This window comes from Phyllostomus hastatus, unplaced genomic scaffold (assembly GCF_019186645.2).
Source record: "Phyllostomus hastatus isolate PE091 unplaced genomic scaffold, TTU_PhHast_1.1 phas_scaffold_114, whole genome shotgun sequence".
Classification (NCBI taxonomy): domain Eukaryota; kingdom Metazoa; phylum Chordata; class Mammalia; order Chiroptera; family Phyllostomidae; genus Phyllostomus; species Phyllostomus hastatus.
In genome coordinates, this window is record NW_025334006.1 from 2,322,674 (window position 1) to 2,342,286 (window position 19,613).

Below are 19,613 nucleotides of genomic sequence, written 5' to 3' on the forward strand. Positions count from 1 at the left end.
ATAATAAAACTCAACATTAATGTGCTTATAGGGGAGTAATCACACTCTCACATGGGTATGTTTTCTGGAGAAACACAGGCTGCCGAGAAAATAATCATGCCCTTTGGGGAGAACGCCCAGGAAAAGAGCGGACAGAGAGAAAGTTTATTTGTACAAAGGTAGTTGTAGCCACACTGTTTGTATAGTGAAAATCTGGCCGCCACTTGACCATTTGATAGTCATTGTGCAAAGTAGAAAATATGAATATTTCATCATATGAATAACTTAAAATCATAAATCTGAGGACTTTGGCAATACTTTAGATGGCGTATTTCTGTTAAAACGTGGAATGAGTATGTTATGCGGACACTGACAACTCTCAGACTCTGTCTGATGAAGACATCAGTGCTCTCTGGACTTCTCAGTGATCTAAATCAGTGACTCTTGGCCCTGGCTGGTGTGGCTCAGTGGATGGAGTGCTGGCCTGTGAACCAAAGGTTGCCGGTTCAATTCCCAATCAGGGCACATGCCTGGGTCGTGGGCCTGGTCTCCGTAGGAGTCATGTGAGACACAACCACACACTGATGTTTCTCTCCCTCTCTCCTTCCTTTCCCCTCTCTCTAAACATATATAAAGGAATATTTTAAAAAATAAGTAAAATATTTTAAATCAGTGCCTCTTGGACTTTAATGTGATTACATCATTTGGGGATGTTGTTAAAAGGTGGGTTTTGATTCAGCAAGAGTGGGGTAAGGCTGGAGATTCTAAATTTCTTTTCTTTTCTAAAGATTTTGTTTATTTATTTTGAGACTGAAGGGAAGGGAGGGAGAAAGAGAGGGACAGAAACACCAACATGTGGCTGCCTCTCATGCGCCCGCTACTAGGGACTTGGCCCCACAAGCCAGGCATGTGCCCGGACTAGGAATCGAACCAGCAACCTCTTGGTTCGCAGGCCGGGCGCTCAGTCTACTGAGCCACACCAGCCAGGAGAGGAGATTCTAAATTTCTGACAAGCTCTCAGGTAATGATGGTTCTGCTGGTTCTCCTACCACACTCCGGAGAGCCAAGATCTAACATTCTGGATGGTAGCCACAAGTCATGTGGCTCTGCAAATTCAAATTAATTAAAGGAAAAGAGAAAATTCAAGCCTTATTAGCTCTATTTCAAGTGCTCTGTAGCCATTTGGACTTCTATCTTGGAACGTTCTGATGAGAGAACAATTCCATCATCATAGAAAGTTCTGTTGGGGACAGTGTTGACCTAAGCCATCAAAGCTTGAATGCGAAGGGGGGTTTTTATCTCTTTCTATACAGCTGTTTGAAGTAGACAGTGAAGAGCTTGTTCTGTTCCTTGGCAGTCACAAGTCACACAGGTTTACGTTGGTGTATAAGACGTAGACGGGATAAAGCAGTGAACAGTTTCCAGTAATTAAAATCTTTGATAAGTGATGTCTCATTGACTTGATTGTCAGTCCGTAGATGCGTTGTTGTCCTAGTTACTCTTTGGCTGTCAGTGGGCGATGATTCTAATAAAGCGGTTTGAGTTTCTTTGCTAATTTTTCCTCTTCTCACATTATTAATGTGTACTAGAGGAGATACCGTGTAAAGAAGTATTGCGATGATGTAAAGTATAATTTGTGTAGTTTATGAAAAAAAAAATACGACCCTCCCTTCCCCATCTAGGCGTTTCGTCAGTTTATATTTTTAAAGTGTATCTTCTAAGCAGGATCAATCTGTATTGGGAATCAAAGGATGTGGTCTTGATTTTTGATGACTGGAAGTTTTCTTTTTCTTTCTTTCTCTCTTTATTTTTTTTCTTTCATTTCTTCCTTTCAGTTGGAAATACTGACGATTGCCATTTTCTTTCAGGAACTTATGCAAATATTCCCATGACGTTCTCTCAGAAGAGAACTTTAAAGTTCTGGAACAGCATCAGATCTCTGGACTGAACCCAGAAGAATTAGCAGTGCTTCTCATCCAGAATGACCCTTTTTTTATGCCTGAGGTGAGTCATGACCCCTCGGTTTACGAAACAGGAAGAATATATAACTGTCAGTGTGTGTCAGGGATATGCTGGAGGAGGAGCAGGGAAAAACCTCAAAGTGAGCACCAGGGCTCTGCACCAACAAGTGGGTGGTGTTGAGTGACCTAAAAGATTCCAGCAAGTTCCTTCCTGTTTGAAGTTTTATAAGAATTTGAGTCTGGGGTGCCTCCTCTCCTAGGCTGCTAGGGAGCCGTGTCTGAGCAAGTGTGATCTGGAGATGTAGTAGGACTAATTGATACTTTCCATCATGGTGGCCTCCGGGAAGAGGTGAGCTTTGAATGAGGGTTTTGGGAAAAATGACAGGGTATATTGGTTGAGGTTACAGGCTAGGCTGTTGTAACAAGGAGACCCCAAGATGTAGTGATTCAAATAAAATATAGTTTTATTTCACTGTCACGTGATGGTCTAGATCAGGGGGCCATCAAATGTCAGCCCGTGAACCCAATTGGCCTGCCACATGTTTTTATAAATAAAGTTTTATTGAAACACAGTCACACTCATTCATTTACAGACCGCCTATGGTCGCTTTGTTGATACAAGTATGAGTTGAGTAGTTGCTCTGTAAAGCCTAAAATGTTTACTTGCTATCTGGTTGATTACAGAAAAAGTTTGCCAACTTTTGGTCTTGCCAGATGTAGGCAGGCAGATGTAGCCCAGTGCTTAGTAAGCAGACATAAATAGAAGGGAGCTAGTTTCCTTTTTAAAAGATGTGACCTGTACATCGTATTCAGCATATCTGCTCCCATCTCACTGGTCAGAGCTTATCATGTGGTCACACTTAGCTGGAAGGGAGGCTGGGAAATGTAGTTTCTGTCTGGGAAGCCATGTGTCCAGCCAAAACTTGAGAGTCGTTATTGCTGGAAAAAAGATAGGGACAAGGGCAGATAATTAACATTCTCATCCATAGGAAGTATTAACTTGAAAACCAGAGAGTACTGTTTAAAGAATGGTATCTGACCTGAGAAAAATCCTTGAGTAGAGAACCTAGCCTCACACAGAAAGAGGGGCACAAGGACATAAAGGAGTGGGTAGAAGGGGTGGAGATAAGATAAGCAGGGTTGAAATCCAGGTGGGCCATTGTATTTGACCAGATACCTATGAGGGACCTCTGGCCGGTTAAATACTTTTTGACTCTAAGCCCAGTGTTTCCATGATTTTGAAAATTTACGACATGAGGGGTGTTTTTGAGCTGACCGCTGAGCTTAGGAGAGAGAGAGACATGCAAGGCACTCTGTAAAAATGTGTTTGGGGAGGAAGAAGAGGGAAGGAAAATATATCCCATTTCCTCTCCCCACCCTGTGCGTTCTTTCATCCAGGAGTTTGGGTTTGCCTCCGTTCCCAGGAGCCCAGGGTTTAGAGGTTTTGTTCTGGGGTATCTGTGGCCCTTGGCCTGTGTGCAGCCCCGGCCCCTGTGGCTGCCAGCCCGGGGGAGATGCCTTACACACCAGTCTCGTTCAAGGTCCCGTTGACCAACGGGCATCCTCTCCTTTCCCTTTCACGTGAAGGAACGGTGCGAGGAAGACTGGTGTGACACTTGAGAGGAACGTTGACCTGTGGTCCACCTTTAGTCCAGGGTTAAACTCGGAGGCTTGGAAAGGTCCGTCACCAAGGTCTGACCTCTGCTTTGGTTCTCCAGAATCCCCAAGGAGACTTCTTATTTCAAGTCCCCGTAGAAGAAGGGTAGTAGCTGCTCTTCCTTCTCTGGGGAAGAAGAGGTCAGCAATTAAGAACCCACCAGAAGGTTCTGTTGAGGGGTCCCAGAAAAGCCCACGGACACAAGACCCTCTCAGGGGGATGCTCTTGTCACCCCTCCACCACAGAGAGTCCGAGAAGGAGGCAGTACCATCTGACCCTCTCTTTCCCTTTTAAGAATGTAGAACTCCTGATTAGTGGGTGGGGTGAGGAGGTTCATGCCTGAAGTGTATTTTTAGCTAGTAACTAAATTGCCATTTGCCACTGGTCAGGGGACTGCACCATTTCCTGAACTCTACAAGTCTGAGGAGCTGGTTCCTTTAGTATTCAGTTGACTGTAGCATCGTTAGCTCAGGTCTCTTCAAAAATGCCGGGGGAGTAGAACAAAAAAATTTTTTTTCTTAAGATTTTTAAAATTTATTTGAGAGAGAGAAAAAGAGGGAGAGAAACATTGATGTGAAAGAGAGACATCGAATGATTGCTTCTTGTATGTGCTCAGACCGGGGACTGAACCCATAACCCAGGCTTGTGCCCTGACCCGGACTCAACCAGCGACCCTTTGCTTTGAGGGGCGATGCCCAGCCAACTGAGCCATGTTGGTCAGGGCGAGCAGGGTATTTTTGTAGGGGTTTTAGCAGGATGGGTCAGCCAGGTTCAGCTCATTTCACGAAAACTTGGTCAAGGGTGGTCCTCCCATGTCTCCAAGTCCTGACTCAGCCACTCACTACCTGTGTGATCCGGGACGAGGCATTTGATGCGTCTGCGTCTCACTCCATTTGTGCTTCACTTTGCACTTGTTCGACTGCACTTGGTGCCGGCAGGTGGTGGGCACCCAGTTAGACCTTGGAGGTGGCAGTGGACACCACACACTCCCTGCCCTAAGAAACTCAAAATGTTCATACTTTTTTAAGAATCTTAAAGTATCAGACAAGCCTGACTTCCTGGCATATAGTTGTGAAATTGAAATGTACTCATGAAAGGAAGTAATGTTTTCCTTTGTTCTGGTCTATGGAAGGTCAGGAGCATTCAAACTTGAACTTAAACATCAGTGTGGCAATAGGAATGTTAAAAGTATCATTTGTGGAAGTTGCCAATTGTTCTTTTTTAGCTAGAGCCTCTGGGACACTAGTCCTGTAGCTTTAGTGTGAATTACCTGGAGGGTTTGTTAAAACACAGATTGTTGGGGCCCTGGCTGGTGTGGCTCAGTGGATTGAGCACTGGCCTGTGAACCAAAGGGTTGCCAGTTGGATTCCCAGCCAGGGCACAGGCTTGGGTTGCAGGCCAGGTTCCCAGTAGGGGATATGTGAGAGGCAACCACACATTGATGTGTCTCTCCCCCTCTCTCTCCTTCCTCTAAAAATAAATAAATGATTAAAATCTTTAAAATGTTGGGCCCCAACCTCTGGTGGTTCTGATACAGGTGGTTCTGATACAGGGTTTGCATTTCTCCTAAGTTTCTTACGGAGCTGATGTTGGTTGAGGGACCACTCTGAGAACTGCAGATCTAGAATCAGAGCCTGGGTCATAGGCCCTCTAGCAATAACGGTTCGAACCCGGCTTCAGAGGTTGTCTTGTGTGATGGACTCATAGTCACTAGAGTCTGAATCCCTGTCTTTGCCACCTAGATATGTTGATCTGGTTTGCTCAGAGTCTGTTGAAGCAACTTACAAATGTTTTGATCTTTAAGATTCTTCAGGTGATGATTCAAACATGTGCATTACATTTTATATTTTGCACAAGACATTCACATGTTTTATTGTTGAATCTGCTTAACAATGTGGTTTAAGTACACAGAGCAAATATTTTTCTCTTTTGCAGCAAAGGAAACAGAGGCTGGGAGTAAGTAATTCAAGTGAGAGGGTTCTAGGTTTGCAGACTTTGATCTTTTCTTTATTTTTATTTTATTTTTTAGTCCTCACCCGAGGATATGTTTATTGGTTTTAGAGAGAGAGGAAGGGAGAGATAGGGGGAGAGAGGGAGGGAAAAACAGAGAAACATCGATCAGTTGCCCCCTATACACTCCCTGACCAGGACTGAACCCACATCCTAGGTATGTGCCCTGACTGGGAATTGAACCTTTAGCCTTTTGGTGTATGGGACGATGCTCCAACCAGCTGAGCTATCTGGCCAGGGCTAGGTTGCAGATGTTTTTTTTTTAAGATTTTATTTATTTATTTTTAGAGAGGGAAGGGAGGGAGGAAGAGAGAGAGAGGGAGAAATATCAATATGCGGTTGCTGGGGGCCATGGCCTGCAACCCAAGCATGTGCCCTGACTGGGAATCAAACCTGCGATGCTTTGGTTCACAGCCCACGCTCAATCCACTGAGCTACGCCAGCTGGGGGTTGCAAACCTTTTCACTAACATCTTCCAGTTCTGCATCACATGGGCTGGCTGCAGGCATAACAATATTTCTTCTGCACTCCTTTCAGTAAGAACTACATCTTTGTAACTAAAGAGCTACATCTTCGTAGATATGTATATTTACTAGACATATAAGAATTACCTTTCTTGGCTGATCTTTTGAGAAACATTGCCACATTCTGCCTAGCAGAGACTGGGGTCTGGGTTTTCAACAGTTGCAGGTCAGACCAGCCTGTCCTTTAATTGCTGAATGACTGGATATCCAAAGGTGCCCTCTTTGGGGTGCCCTTGTAGTGTAGGGCTCACTTTGGGTCTTGTTCGATCCCGTCTGCAGCTGGCCAACCTTATTCTGATTCTTCCAAAGCATGATCAAGTTCACGTTTCTTTTAGAGAGTCCTCAGGCCTCTTCTGGCCCCAATGAATGATCCGTTGACTGTAACTCACGAAAGACTATGGAATATGCACACGTTTTTTTTCCCCTTTGGTACATCGCTGCTTGCTTCTGAAATGTTTGTGTAGTCCAACTTTCCTTAATGCATGCGTGGCAGAGAGAGAAAAGTGTTTTGTCTCCGGCTGTTCTCTCTTCTGCAGATATGCAAGAGTTACAAGGGAGAAGGGCGAGGGCCGATTTGTGACAAGCAGCCCCCGTGCGAAAGGCTGCACATCTGCGAACACTTCACCCGAGGGAACTGCAGCTACGCCAACTGCCTCCGGTCTCACAACCTGATGGACAGGAAGGTGCTGGCGGCCATGTGGGAGCACGGGCTGAGCGGGGACGTGGTGCGGAACATCCAGGACATCTGCAACCACAAGCACAACCGGAAGAAGCACGGGCCGCGAGGTGAGCACTGGCCGCATTTGCGTGAACAGGAGAACCCGAAGTGAAGGGAGAGCACGAGCGGGGAGGAGCTGCCTGCAGTCACTCTCCCTCCCCTCGGGGCACTCGCTGCATTTTCCCTTTCAGACCTTGCCCATGTTTCTTCCATAATTTTTACATAATTACAGGGTGGGCAAACGTAGGCTTACAGTTGTTTGGAAAAATAATACAGTAGTTAATAAATGGTAACAAGAATAAACTGTTTCGTGTTCTCACAACTGGAAACCTCCTTTGCCCACCACTGTATAAGCATAGTCTATATGTGATTTTGCAATTTGGCTTTCATGCTAAGCACTATTCCCCCCACCCCAACCAGGTTTTAAAAAAATGTTTAGCATTTTTCTAAAAGCTACTTGATAAAGCTTTTTTCTAATGAAAAAAATTTTTTTAGATTCACCAATTCACCTTCTGTCACAATTATTTTATCACTTTCTCTGTGTATGTCTGAACAGATACTCATACTCACATGCACAACATTTCTGTGTTTAAAGTGTTTGAGGTGTGGAGTCCGCAGGAGACTCCTGCATATGTCAGCATGTGCCTCCGCAAAACGAGGTCATTCTCTTACGTAAATCACAACACAGTTACTGCAGGAAACTTAGCGTTAACATAGGCAGTTCAATTTATTGTCCTCAGCACTTTTCTTTAAAAATTTGTTTGCTTTTATTTTTAAACTGGTAAAATAGAAGAGAGAATCGACAGTTTTAACCATTCTTAAGACACTGCGATGGCATTAAGTACATTTGCATTATCGTGAGAACATCATCATCAGCTGTCTCTCAGACTTCTCCATCTTCCTATATTCAAATCCTTCCTGTCTCTCCCTGACCCCCGCCCCGCCTGCACCCCTGATACCACTGCCCTTCCTGTCTCTATGAATGTGACTACTCTGGGAACCTCATAGAAGTGGACTCATGGGGGATTGGTCTTTTTTTGTGACTGGCTTATTTCACTTGGCATATTGTCTTCAAGGTTCATCCAGTCCTGTGATAGCCTGTCAGAATTACCTGTAATATATACAAAAGGTTTTGTATATATTAAATTAAAAAATTATTTATTGACTTTTTGTTTTGAGAGTGAGAGACAGACAGACATTGATTTGTCGTTCCACTTATTCATTCATTCATTGGTTTCTTCTTGCGTGTGCCCGGACCAGGGAGCAAACCCACAACCTCTGCGGGTCGGGATGATGGTTCCAGCCCACTGAGCTCCCCGGCCAGGACTGACATTTTAAAAATTGGTATAAAAATACACTCAACATATAATTAAGTACATTCAGGTTGTTGTGCAACCACTCTCCAAACGCTTTTCATCTTGCAAAAGCAAAACCCATTAAACAATCATTTTCCACTTCCTTCTGCCCCCAGTTCCTGTTACCACCATGCTGGTTTGCTCCTATGAATTTGACTACTCTGTTTTTGAAAAAGATTTATATATATATATATATATTTATATTTATATTTATATTTATATTTATTTATTTATTTTTAGTCAGAGGGGAAAGGGAGGGAGAAAGAGAGGGAGAGAAATCTCCATGTGTGGTTGCCTCTTGTGCGCCCCCCACTGAGGACCTGACCTACAACCCAGGCATGTGTCCTGATTGGGAATCGAACCAGTGACCCTTTGGCTTGCAGGTTAGCACTCAATCCACTGAACCACACCAGCCAGGGCTTGACTACTCTAGGTAACTCACATGAGTAGAATCACACAGTAGTTGCCTTTTTGCGACTGTCTTATTTCACTTTGCATAATGTCCTCCAACTTAATTTGCTTCATAGCCTGTCAGAATTCCCTTCCTTGTTAAGGCTGAATAATATTCCATTGTGTGTATGCACCGCATTTTGTTTATCCACTCATCCACTGATGGGTACTTGGGGTGCTTCCACCTTTTGGCTATTGTGAATAATGCCGTTTTGAATATGGGTGTACAAATATCTCGTTGAGGCCCTGCTTTCAATTCTTTTGTGTATATACTCAGTGGAATTGCTGGGTCACATGGAAATTCTGGGCTTAATTTTTTTTAGGAACTTCCCTACCATTTTTCGTAGTGGCTGTACTATTTTACGTGGCACCAGCGATGCTCTAGAGTCCTAGTACCTCTACTTGCCAACCCTTGTAATTTTCTGTTTTATTTCATTTTTTGAATAACAGCCGTCGTCATGGGTGTAGAGTGAACAGTACTGTTTCTTTAAGCCCTTGTGTATTGTTTAATGGCATGAACACGTGCAGTTTTTAATGTCTTTATGAGGCGGATGTTGAAGAGATGTATTTTGTGAACTACAGAGAAGACATAGTTCTTAAGATTTTGTAAGAGGTAATAATTAAACCTCCTTATATTTAAGAAATGTTTCATAGTTTACAAGGCAAGGGCGTTCACCTACAGTATGTCCTCATGGTCCCTCACGGCCATATCATGAAGAAAGGATGGGGAAGCCGAGTCTTGGAAATTTTAAGTGCCTTTTATTACAAGCAGCCTTAAATCCTTTTTAGGAGAGTGAGGGGTCGTTCTTTGGATAAATAAACACAGTGTCTTCGAGGCCTCACGGCGCTGGATGGCGGCGGAGCTCTCGGGCTCTCGTTCTGCATCTGATGTTTCCAGCGCCCCCGGGCTTTGTCAGCCCGCGACCATCGGGGGGAATGGGTTTTGGTGGAGTTTCCCAGTATGAATTTTATTCATGTATTTTTTAAAATGTTATTTTGTATTAGTTTCAGGTGCACAGCATGGTAGTCAGACAACCTCATACCTTACGGAGGGATCCCCCCAGGTTTTCCGGTCCCCACCCGGCACCGCCCATGGTTATTACGATGCTGTTGACCGTGTTCCCTCCCAGTGCTGGACTCGACATCCCCGTGACTGTTTCGTGCTGTCCGTCTGTACTCCTCAATCCCTTCACCCGTTTCTTTTCTCCCTCTTTTTAAATTTAATCTTTATTGTATTTTTCTATTACCATTTAGTTCTCTTCTACCCGCTGCACCCAGCAATCACCACAGGGTTGCCTGTGTCTGTGAGTCCTTTTTCCTTTTTGCTCAATCCCTCCACCCCATCACCCCCCCTCCCCCCAAATTAACTGTCATCCTTCACCCTTTTCGCCCAGTTCCTCAGCCCTTCTGGCTCTCTGGCGGCCTTCAGTCTGTTCGCTGGATCTGTGCCGATATGAATTTATTGTGTGTGAGGGAGATCTTTACTATCACTCTAGTGAATCTGCTTAATGAACTGTTTTGTTGACAGGAGGAGGATGTTTGCTTTTACGACGTTTCTGCCGCCCTCTGGGTTTGGCAGAGAAAGGCCCGCCCCCCCCAACACCAACACAACTTGTACTCCCCACACGGACACGCTCGGCACACACGGCACTCACCACACATGCACATCTCACACCAACTCTGTAGCACACGTGCACACCACGTGTGCACACCTCTCACACACTCACAAACTCGTGTGTGTGTCTCATAGTCCCTCCTGGCTCAGGTTTCTAGAGAGGCCAATTCCGTTTGCCGCTGCTCACTTAAGTTTCGGCGTGTGGGTGGTGGGGGCGGGGGCTAGTTGAAGAACTTCGGGAAATTTTCTAGTCGAAGTGAAGTTCGACCTTGACACTGTCATTTCGTTGTTTTTGTTGTAAGTTTTGTGAATTCTTGTTGGCTACACCAATCTTGCAATAGGGGCAAAATGTAGATGATTTTTGGGAAATCCTGCTTCCTTTGCACTGGTCTGTCTCTCCCTTCACCACAGCGGTGGTGGGCAGACCCACCTGAGAGTTTGGGGGGCGTCGGGGGTCCGCCTGAGTCCCAGGAGAGAAGCTGAGGAGAGCCAGCCAGGGCCAGCTGTTCCCTGCTGCGCTAACATAATGGCAGGCTCCCTTCCTGCTCAGGGTTCCCCCACCTCGTGGGTAGCAGGGTGAGTCACTTAACCGCAAGCCTGGAAAAGCCGAGGAGGGCCGGTGGTAAGAACACAGTCCCGGTAACACCCGTTTTCACTTGTTCTTGTCTCTCGCCAGCTCCTCCGGCCCATCGTCGGGACGCCTCTCGCAGGGGCAGAGGCAACGCAGCGGCGCACAGAGGGAGAAGCAAGAGCAGAGATCGATTCTTTCAGGGCAGCCAGGAATTCTTTCCGCAGGTCTCCGCTCCCACGGAGCGGTGCGGCACGCCCAGTCCAGATCGAATCAGCCGCCGGTCTCCCCTGCACAACGGGCTTGTCGAGGACCTCGCCTTCAAGTTCGTGCATTTGGGAAGTCACGATGACTCTCGGCCTTCCTCTGCCTCTTCTGAGGCCGCCAGCCTCGGAGGAGCCGGGCAAGTGGGAGGAAGCCGGAGGTTTTCGGAGAACGGCAGTCTAGAGGACCTCTTATATGGCAACCACAGTGGCGCTTCTGATTTCGCACCAGCTCCCAAGTGGAAGGACCCCCCATTATGGCCGAAGAAGCAAGACGCCAGTGGTGACACTGTCACCACCAGTAAGAGTGCGGGCGTGCATTCCTCGGGTCACATGAATATCGAGGGCAGAAGTGGGAATCAAGACGTCCAGCATTTCCAGCTTTTTGATAATAATTTTGACGGTATGGCCGCAGATACCACTTCCACGGGCTCTTCAAGTTACAGAACCGAGACCCTCAGACAGAGAGAAAAATGGATGTGGTGGACTCAGGAAAGTGGAAACGCTCACCTTGATCTCGACACCCTCGTGCTAGGTGACGGTGAACACAGAGAGAAGGTGTTTTGGGCTGGCAAGCCAGGCCACAGCGCACCGAACGGCGAGCGTAAAGCTGCCTGTGAGACTGCTGGTGCCGCTGGTTTTGGCTTAACGTCGGCCGCCAGGGCGGATAAAGATGGGTTGCACTCCGCCAGTCAGAGTCGGAGAATCCAGATGCTGCTCCCCCCTGTGGCGATCACCGCCCCCACAAAAGCCAGCACTCTGCTCAAGGTACCACCTTTGTCACCATCCTCAAGCAACGGAGCTACAGTCTGTGAGGCCTATGGCCAGAACTCTGCTAACATCTCTGTCACCTCCACCAGTAAGCCCGCAAGGAGGTCCCCAGACTTCGTTCTGAGTAAGTCGCTGAAGGAGAGAGGAGGCCCCATGTCTCGTGTGTGCAGTGGGACAACTGTGGCTGGTGGTTCTCTCTCCGGATGTGCCCTGGCAGTTATTAAAGTGCATTAGGTTTTAGAGGGTTTGGGGTAAGGGGTGGTACTGGAGAGGAGACTGGCGTAGAAGATGGAAAGGCCAAACAGTGCAGGAGTATAGAATAAACTGCTGCCTTTATTGAGGACGGGAATAGTTTGGCCATGGTTTAAGAAATCGACATAACTCTCATATACCCTAATGTTTGTGTTTGCTTTTCTGGAAGGCTTGTCGTAAGTGCCCCATCCGTCAGGTATTTTTCTTGACCATGGCCTGGTTTCAGATACTCTTTCCCACTGTGAGATCAGGTGCCTTGGGTTTTGGTTTAAACATTCAAATCAGCATACGTACATCCTCTTTTGTCTTACAGATACCCTGATTGACATCGGGCGTGACTTGGATCGTTACAGCTCAAAAGAAATTTGTCTTGACCATCTGAATAAGCGCTGTCAACTTAGTGAGTAACTTAAGGTCTTTCTTTTTTTTTTTTAATTAATTAGTTAATTTATTTTTAGAGAGGGAAGGGAGGGAGAAAGAGAGAGAGAGAAACATCAATGTGCGGTTGCTGGGGGTCATGGCCTGCAACCCAGGCATGTACCCTGGCTGGGAATCGAACCTGCGACACTTTGGTTCCCAGCCCTTGCTCAATCCACTGAGCTACGCCAGCCAGGGCCAATTTAAGGTCTTTCTTGACGCAGAAACTATTAATGGTAATAGGGCTAACATTTACTGAGCATTTGCTATAGGTCAGGCACGATGCTAAGAACCTTACACGCAGCTTCAAACTTTACATCAACCTGAGAAGTAGGTTCTGTCATTAACCCATTTTACAGATGTGGAAACTGGAGGCGTGGAGGTATTAAGACCTTACATACACAAGTAGCCAGTTGGGATATTTGACCCTAAACTGTCCAGCCTGCCTGTGTTCTTCACCACTGCATGCTACTATACTTTGTTCTTTAGCAATTAAGTTTTAGCTGAACTATTATACTTAATCAGGGACCCATCTTTCATGTGCTAAAAGCAAGCAAAGCAGCAACAAATTCCAAAAACAGAGGGATCCTAGCAGACACATTTCCATGTTCATTTCCTGTCATTATTTCGGCATCTCCCGGGCCATGTGTACTGAAGAGACTTGTGCTCCACCGGACCAGTGATCCGTTTGTCATTCTAGTTGAAGAGCCACACCTGGTCACTGTCCCCTCCCACCAGTCTCCCTATAGAAATGATTCCCATGGGACGGTGCTTGGGACAAATTTCTGTCTTCTCACTTTTATGTCACTGCCTCACCTTTCTACCTCTGCCCCAGGCTTGGGCATTGTGTCTGATTTCAACTGCCTGATCATTTGCTTGGTGGTTTTAGACGCATTTGCCTGGTGTCTGAAAAGGAAGATTCTGCCCTGGGTTTTTCCTCTCTCTTTTTTCTCTTTCTATTGTTTTTGCTATTGCAGTTGTCACACTTTTTCCCCCCTTTACCCACCTCTACGCAGCACCCACCACTCCCTCTGGCCGTCCGCCCTCCTTTGTTCATGTCCATGGGTCATGCATGTAAGTTCATTGGCTACTCCATTTCCTATACTTGCTCTCACATTCCCCTGTCTATTCTGTACCTACCGGTTTGTATGTCGTAATCCCTTCACATTCCCCCCACTCCCCCAGCCCTCCCTCCCCACCGGCCACCATCCCAATGATCTCCATATCTATGATTCTCTCTCTGTTCTGCTTGTTTGCTTAGTTTGTTCTTTAGATTCAGTTGTCGATAGTTATGTATTTATGCCATTTTAATGTCCGTAGTTTTGATCTTCCTTTTCTTAAATAAGTCTCTTTAACATTTCCTATAATAGTGGCCTGGTGATGAATTCCTTTAGCTTTACGTTGTTTTCGAAGCACTTTATCTGCCCTTTGATTCTAAATGATAGCTTTGCTGGATAGAGTAATCTTGGTTGTAGGTCATTGCATTTCGTCACTTCGAATACTTGTTGTCAATCCCGTCTTGCCTGTAAGGTTTCTTTTGAGAAATCAGCTGACAGTCTTATGGGAACTCTTCCTTATCTCTTGCTGCTTTTAAGATTCTATCTTTATCTTTAACCTTTGGCATTTCAATTATGATGTGTCTTGGTATGGTCCATCTTGTTTGGGATGCTTTGTGCTTCCTGAATTTGTATGTCTGTTTTATTTCCTTCACCAAATTAGGGAAGTTTTCCTTTATTTTTTTTTCCAAATAGGTTTCCAATTCCTTGTTCTTTCTCTTCTCCTTCTGGCACCCCTACGAGGTGAATGTTGGAATGTTTGAAGTTGTCCCAGAGGCTCCTTAAACTATCCTTGATTCTTTGGATTCTTTTTTCTTCTTGCTGCACTGATTGGATGTCTTTCTTCCTTATGTTCCAAATCATTGATTTGATCCTTGGCTTCTTCCACTCTGTTGTTGATGTCCTGTAAATTGTTCTTTATTTCCGTTAGTATATCCTTCACTTCTGCCTGGGTCTTTTTTTATGCTATTGAAGTACCCACTGAGTTCCTTGATCATCCTTATAAACAATGTTTCCTTATAAACAATGTTTTGAACTTTGCATCTGATAGATTGCTTATCTCCATTTCGTTTAGCTCTTTTTCTGGAGTTTGGATCTGTTCTTTCACTTGGGCCGTGTTTCTTTGTCTTCTCATTTTGGCAGCCTCCCTGTGTTTGTTTCTATGTATTAGGTAGAGCTGCTTTGACTCCATGTCTTGGTAGCGTGGCCCTAATGTAGTAGCTGTCCTGTGCGATCCAAAGGCACAGCCTCCCCTATCTCCCAGGCTATGCACTCAAGGAGCTCTCTCCGTGTAGGCTGAGTACACCCTCCTCTTGTAGCTGAGTCTTGATGGCTGTCAGCAGGTCAATGGGATGGATTTACCCAGGCCAGTCAGCTCGCAGGACTGGCTGTGACCCCTGACCAGCAATCACCCTGCCCTGTGGCTTGTGGAGGTGTGTGGGTGGTGCTCCAAAGTGGTCTGTTATTGTCCCCGGGGTGCACAGGCCCTGGGGTTTCCTGGGTGGTGCAGGCCAAGGTCAGCCTCCACCTGTGGTCTGTCTGGGCCCCGTGGCATGAGCTGTAAAGTGATCTGCAGATGGCCGCTGCTGGTGCTGGGCCTGGGCCACTCAACGGGAGGTTTGGAGCTGGGCTCAGCTGCTTTTGTTTGAGTGGATTCAGGAAGGTCTGAAGCCTGCGCCCAGCCCAGCCCTTCATATGGAAAAGCCACTGTTACCTCGGTGGATGGGAGGGTTGCTTGGGTGGGCCTATAAGTTGGATGGGGCACCTCCGCCCCTCCGCCCCTCCATCCCTCCTACCTGTCTGGATGAATGTGGCTTCTTTAATTCCTTAGTTGTCGGACTTATATGCAGTTTGACTTTTCTGACAGTTCTGAGTGATGGTGGTTCTGTATTTCAGTTGTAATTTTGCTGTGGTTGTGTGAGGAGGCGAGCCACTTTTCTCTACACCTCTGTCTTCCCCCAGGTTCTTTGTAGCTAGGAAATTTGTCAATCCTAGGGAGCATGGAGGCTTTTGTTTCATTTTTGTGTTTTATGAGGGGGTGCCGAAGTTCGCTCAGCAGCAGCAGGCCCTGCTCAGGCCACTACCCACAGGGAATCGGCTGTCACACTCCAGTTCGTCGTCAGAACGATGCCCTGTGTTCTCGAAGCCAAAAGCCTGTAGCTCAAAATTTTGTTTTTCTTTTTAATTGTGGTAAAACACAGATAACATAGCTTTTCCCCGACTTACTCGTGGTTAAGTGTACAGTTCAGTAGTGTGAATTGCGTTCGTATTGTTGCGTGACCACTCTCCGGAAGCCCTCATCGTGAACAAACTGAAACTCTGCACCCATTAGACAAGAGCTCCTCATTTCCCCATTTCCTGGCAGCTGTCATTCTAGTTTCTGTGTCTCTGAATATGGCTAGTCTATGTCCCTCATGAGTGGAATCACATAGTATATGTCTTTCTGTGACACTGAAGTATCTCACCTCGCATAATGTTCTCACGGGTCATCCATGTTGTAGCATGGGTCACTGTTTCTCTTTAAGGCTGAATAATATTCTATAGTCTGTAAATATCACATTGTGTTTATCCATCCATTGATGGACACTCAGGGTGCTGCCACCTTTTGGCCATTGTGAGTAATGCTGCTACGAACATGGGTGTGCAAGTATCTGTTGGAGACCTGGTTTTTAATTCTTTTGGATATGTACTCAGAGGTGGGAGTGCTGGGTCGCATGGTCATTCTATGTTTAAGTTTTTTGAGGAGCTGCCATGCCATTTTCCACAGCAGCTACCAGCAGTGCACGAGGGTTCCAGTTTTTCTGCATCCTCAGCAACGCTTTTTTCTTTCTTTTTCTTTTTAATAGCAGCCATTCTGGTATGAAATATAATGAGCGAATGGCTATATACTTTTGAATCAGAAAATCTCAGCCATGGCCACTCTCTGGGTTTCCCTTCGATGTCTACACCTGTGTCTTCTTGTTTTAAAATAGTCACACGCCTTTTGGACATTTCAAAATGTCCAAACGTAGCATAACATTTAAACATAGCATAATGAACATCGTGAGAAATGGAACTATTTTCTGTATGCCTGTCTTACGGCCCTATCACACTAGTTCATTATTCAGCAAGCACTGATTGAATGCCCATCTTTTGCCTGCCCCGCCGGGTGCCAGGCATGCAAGGGAGATACAAGCTAAGCAGTGATGTAAACGGCCCCTCAGTGAGTTTGTAACTACGGTAGAAAACATCAGAAACACCCCCACGTGAGAAAACTGTATAATATAAGTAAACACACAAATAAAAATGCACAAACTGGGTACTGAGTGCTGGCCAAGGGGAGGCGAAATGCAAATCAGATCAGAGGAAGCAGAGACGGGTGAGGGAGTCTTTCTGGGCGAGGCAGGTCGGAGGCCGGGGTTTCAAGGAAGGAGAGGCGGTGGCCGGCATCGGGGAGCATTCTGTCCCCATATGCCCACTCAGGAGGTGCAGGACGGGTACCTGTAAATTTAATAGGACATCAGATTTTCGTGTGAGTAAAGTGACTTTTTGGGGGAGTGGGGAGTCTCTGTTTCCTGATGAGTCTCTGTGGGTAATAAAGGCACCTGGAAACGTGGGTATGGGGCACCTCGGGCGGCAGCTAGCATGAGTGAAGGTGTTCACAGAACGTGGCCTGCATGCACGTCTGGCCGAGTGGGAAAGGCAGGCCTTGATGGGAATGTCAGCAATGAACTTGGTTGAAGTGGTTAGACCCCCCACTCGGCCCACCCTCAGACCTCCTCTTTGTCTTTGCAGAAGACTGCAACAGAGTTCACTTCCACCTGCCCTACCGGTGGCAGATGTCAGTTAAAAACACCTGGATGGACCTCCAGCCCATGGAGCATATCGAGAAGGCCTATTGCGACCCCACAATCAGCATGTAAGTTGTGGCAGGACTGTGGCTTGTGAGATCCACACCATCATGAAAGGAAAGCGTAGTGCTAGGCTTCTGGGAAGAAGAAAAATATTTTCCTTCAGAATCCCGTTCAAGTTGTTGAAGTTTGAGAGAAAAATGGCAAACACCTACTGAGTTAATGAAAAAAAAAAAAAAGGATCAATTGGAAGTCATACAGAGCCTGGATAATACATGGGATTCTTAGAATATTTGCTGATGCATGCAAAGTACACAGTGACACGATGATTGGTTTAGTTAATATTTGTGTTTATCTGCACGACATAATGACAAGTATGCAGAGGTCGGTTTATGTTCCTGTCAGCTCATGATATGACTGTTAAGGGTACAAAAGGACTACCTCAGAAGAGCCTTAGGCTTGACGCCATCGTTTTAGAGCATGATTTGAACAATTTCATACAGTTCTAGTGCAGAGTTTTGTTAGATACTTGAGGGTTTTGTGATTCCCTTTATGTTTGCCGTTTTCTCTCTTGTAGAAGCATCTAGAGGCTGCCTGGTATTTCCATTCTGTCAGGGCCGAAATGGGCGGTACCTCATATGACTGTAGCTATACGACATTTCCTAGTTTAATAAGGGAAATTACATGTGTTTCATCATCTACAAGTTCAGTGAATTTTTTTTTAAATTTTATTTATTTATGTTTGGAGAGGGAAGGGAGGGAGATAGAGAGAGAAACATCAATGTGCGGTTGCTGGGGGTTATGGCCTGCAACCCAGGAGTGTACCCTGGCTGGGAATCGAACCTGCAACACTTTGGTTCGCAAGCCCGAGCTCAATCCACTGAGCTACGCCAGCCAGGGCTAAGTTCAGTGAATTTTTGGCGGAGATTCTGTTGCTGCATTTTGCCACTAGAGGGTGGCATTGGCTATTTTCTTATTTGTAGTGATTCCCCCGCCCCCCCCCCCAGGTAAATCTGAAGCAGGCTTCTTAACCTCAGCACTATATACTTGGGGGGAGATAATTATTTGATTTTTGGGGGGGGGTGGTTTAGCAGCACTCCTGGCCTTTACTTACCAGATGTCAGTTGCGATAACCAAAATGTGTTTAGACATCACCAGTGTCCCCAGGGGACAAAAATCGTTTCTGGTTGAGAACCACTGATCATGGAGTGCTTCGTGGAGCCATAATTCTCAAACTTTTTGGTCTCAGGGTACCTTTACAGTCTGAAAATGTACTGAGGATCCCAAGGAGCTTCTGTTTATGTGGATTATAACGATCTATTTATCTTAATACAAATTAAAACTGAGAAACATGAAGTAACGATTCATTTAAAAATACACTCATTCGATGTTAATATAACATTTTGTATAACTATATTTGTATAATTACAGAGTTATATGTATATAGGTGTACCTGTGGATATGTATAACTAAAAAATAACTTTTCCAAAACAAAACAAAACAAAAAATTCATTGAGAAGAATGACATTGTTTTATATTTTATATTTAATTTATATTTATATAAATATAATTAATAGTACAAACATAGAAATAGAAATATATTTAAATTATAAAGATATTTATGTTGCATTATAAATACATATTTCTATTTCTTTTATATTTTATATTTAATTTACATTTATACTTTTGGAAATCTGTTGTACAATCCCACATGATGTCACGTCTGGGAAACACTACTGTGCTCCCGCAAGAGTGTGCCAGTGGAAAAGGCAAATAATGTCTTAACTTCACGAAAATAACTTGGACCTTGTTGGCTCCCCGAAAAGGTCTTTCAATAACTAGTTAAATTATTGCAATAGAACAAACTCACCTACGGTGAGTTTCTAACTCACTTTCTAACTCTGAGCCCGCTCTTTTGTGGGCACAGTTTTATTTGGGATAGTCTTTGAGGAATACATTTTGTGATACCAGTAAATATGTGCGGTAGGCAAGTGACATGACCTCTGGGTATTTCAGTTTTTTCTTTCTTTTTTTTTAAATGATCTTTTAAAAGATTTTTATTTATTTATTTTTAGAGATGGAAGGGAGGGAGAAAGAGAGAGAGAGAGAAACATCAATGTGCAGTTGCTGGGGGTCATGGCCTGCAACCCAGGCATGTACCCTGACTGGGAATCGAACCTGTGATGCT

General features: G+C 45.3%; 1 protein-coding gene across 1 annotated transcript in view; it reads left to right on the forward strand.

Moving 5' to 3' along the window:
* ZC3HAV1 (zinc finger CCCH-type containing, antiviral 1) overlaps positions 1–19,613 on the forward strand; it is a 60,128-nt gene that overhangs the window by 14,502 nt on the left and 26,013 nt on the right. Inside the window, exons 2-6 of the mRNA XM_045855596.1 lie at positions 1,848–1,983; positions 6,668–6,917; positions 10,946–11,995; positions 12,437–12,523; positions 17,370–17,493. Of these exons, the coding sequence (XP_045711552.1) occupies positions 1,848–1,983; positions 6,668–6,917; positions 10,946–11,995; positions 12,437–12,523; positions 17,370–17,493 (1,647 nt within the window). The remainder of the gene's footprint in view (positions 1–1,847; positions 1,984–6,667; positions 6,918–10,945; positions 11,996–12,436; positions 12,524–17,369; positions 17,494–19,613) is intronic.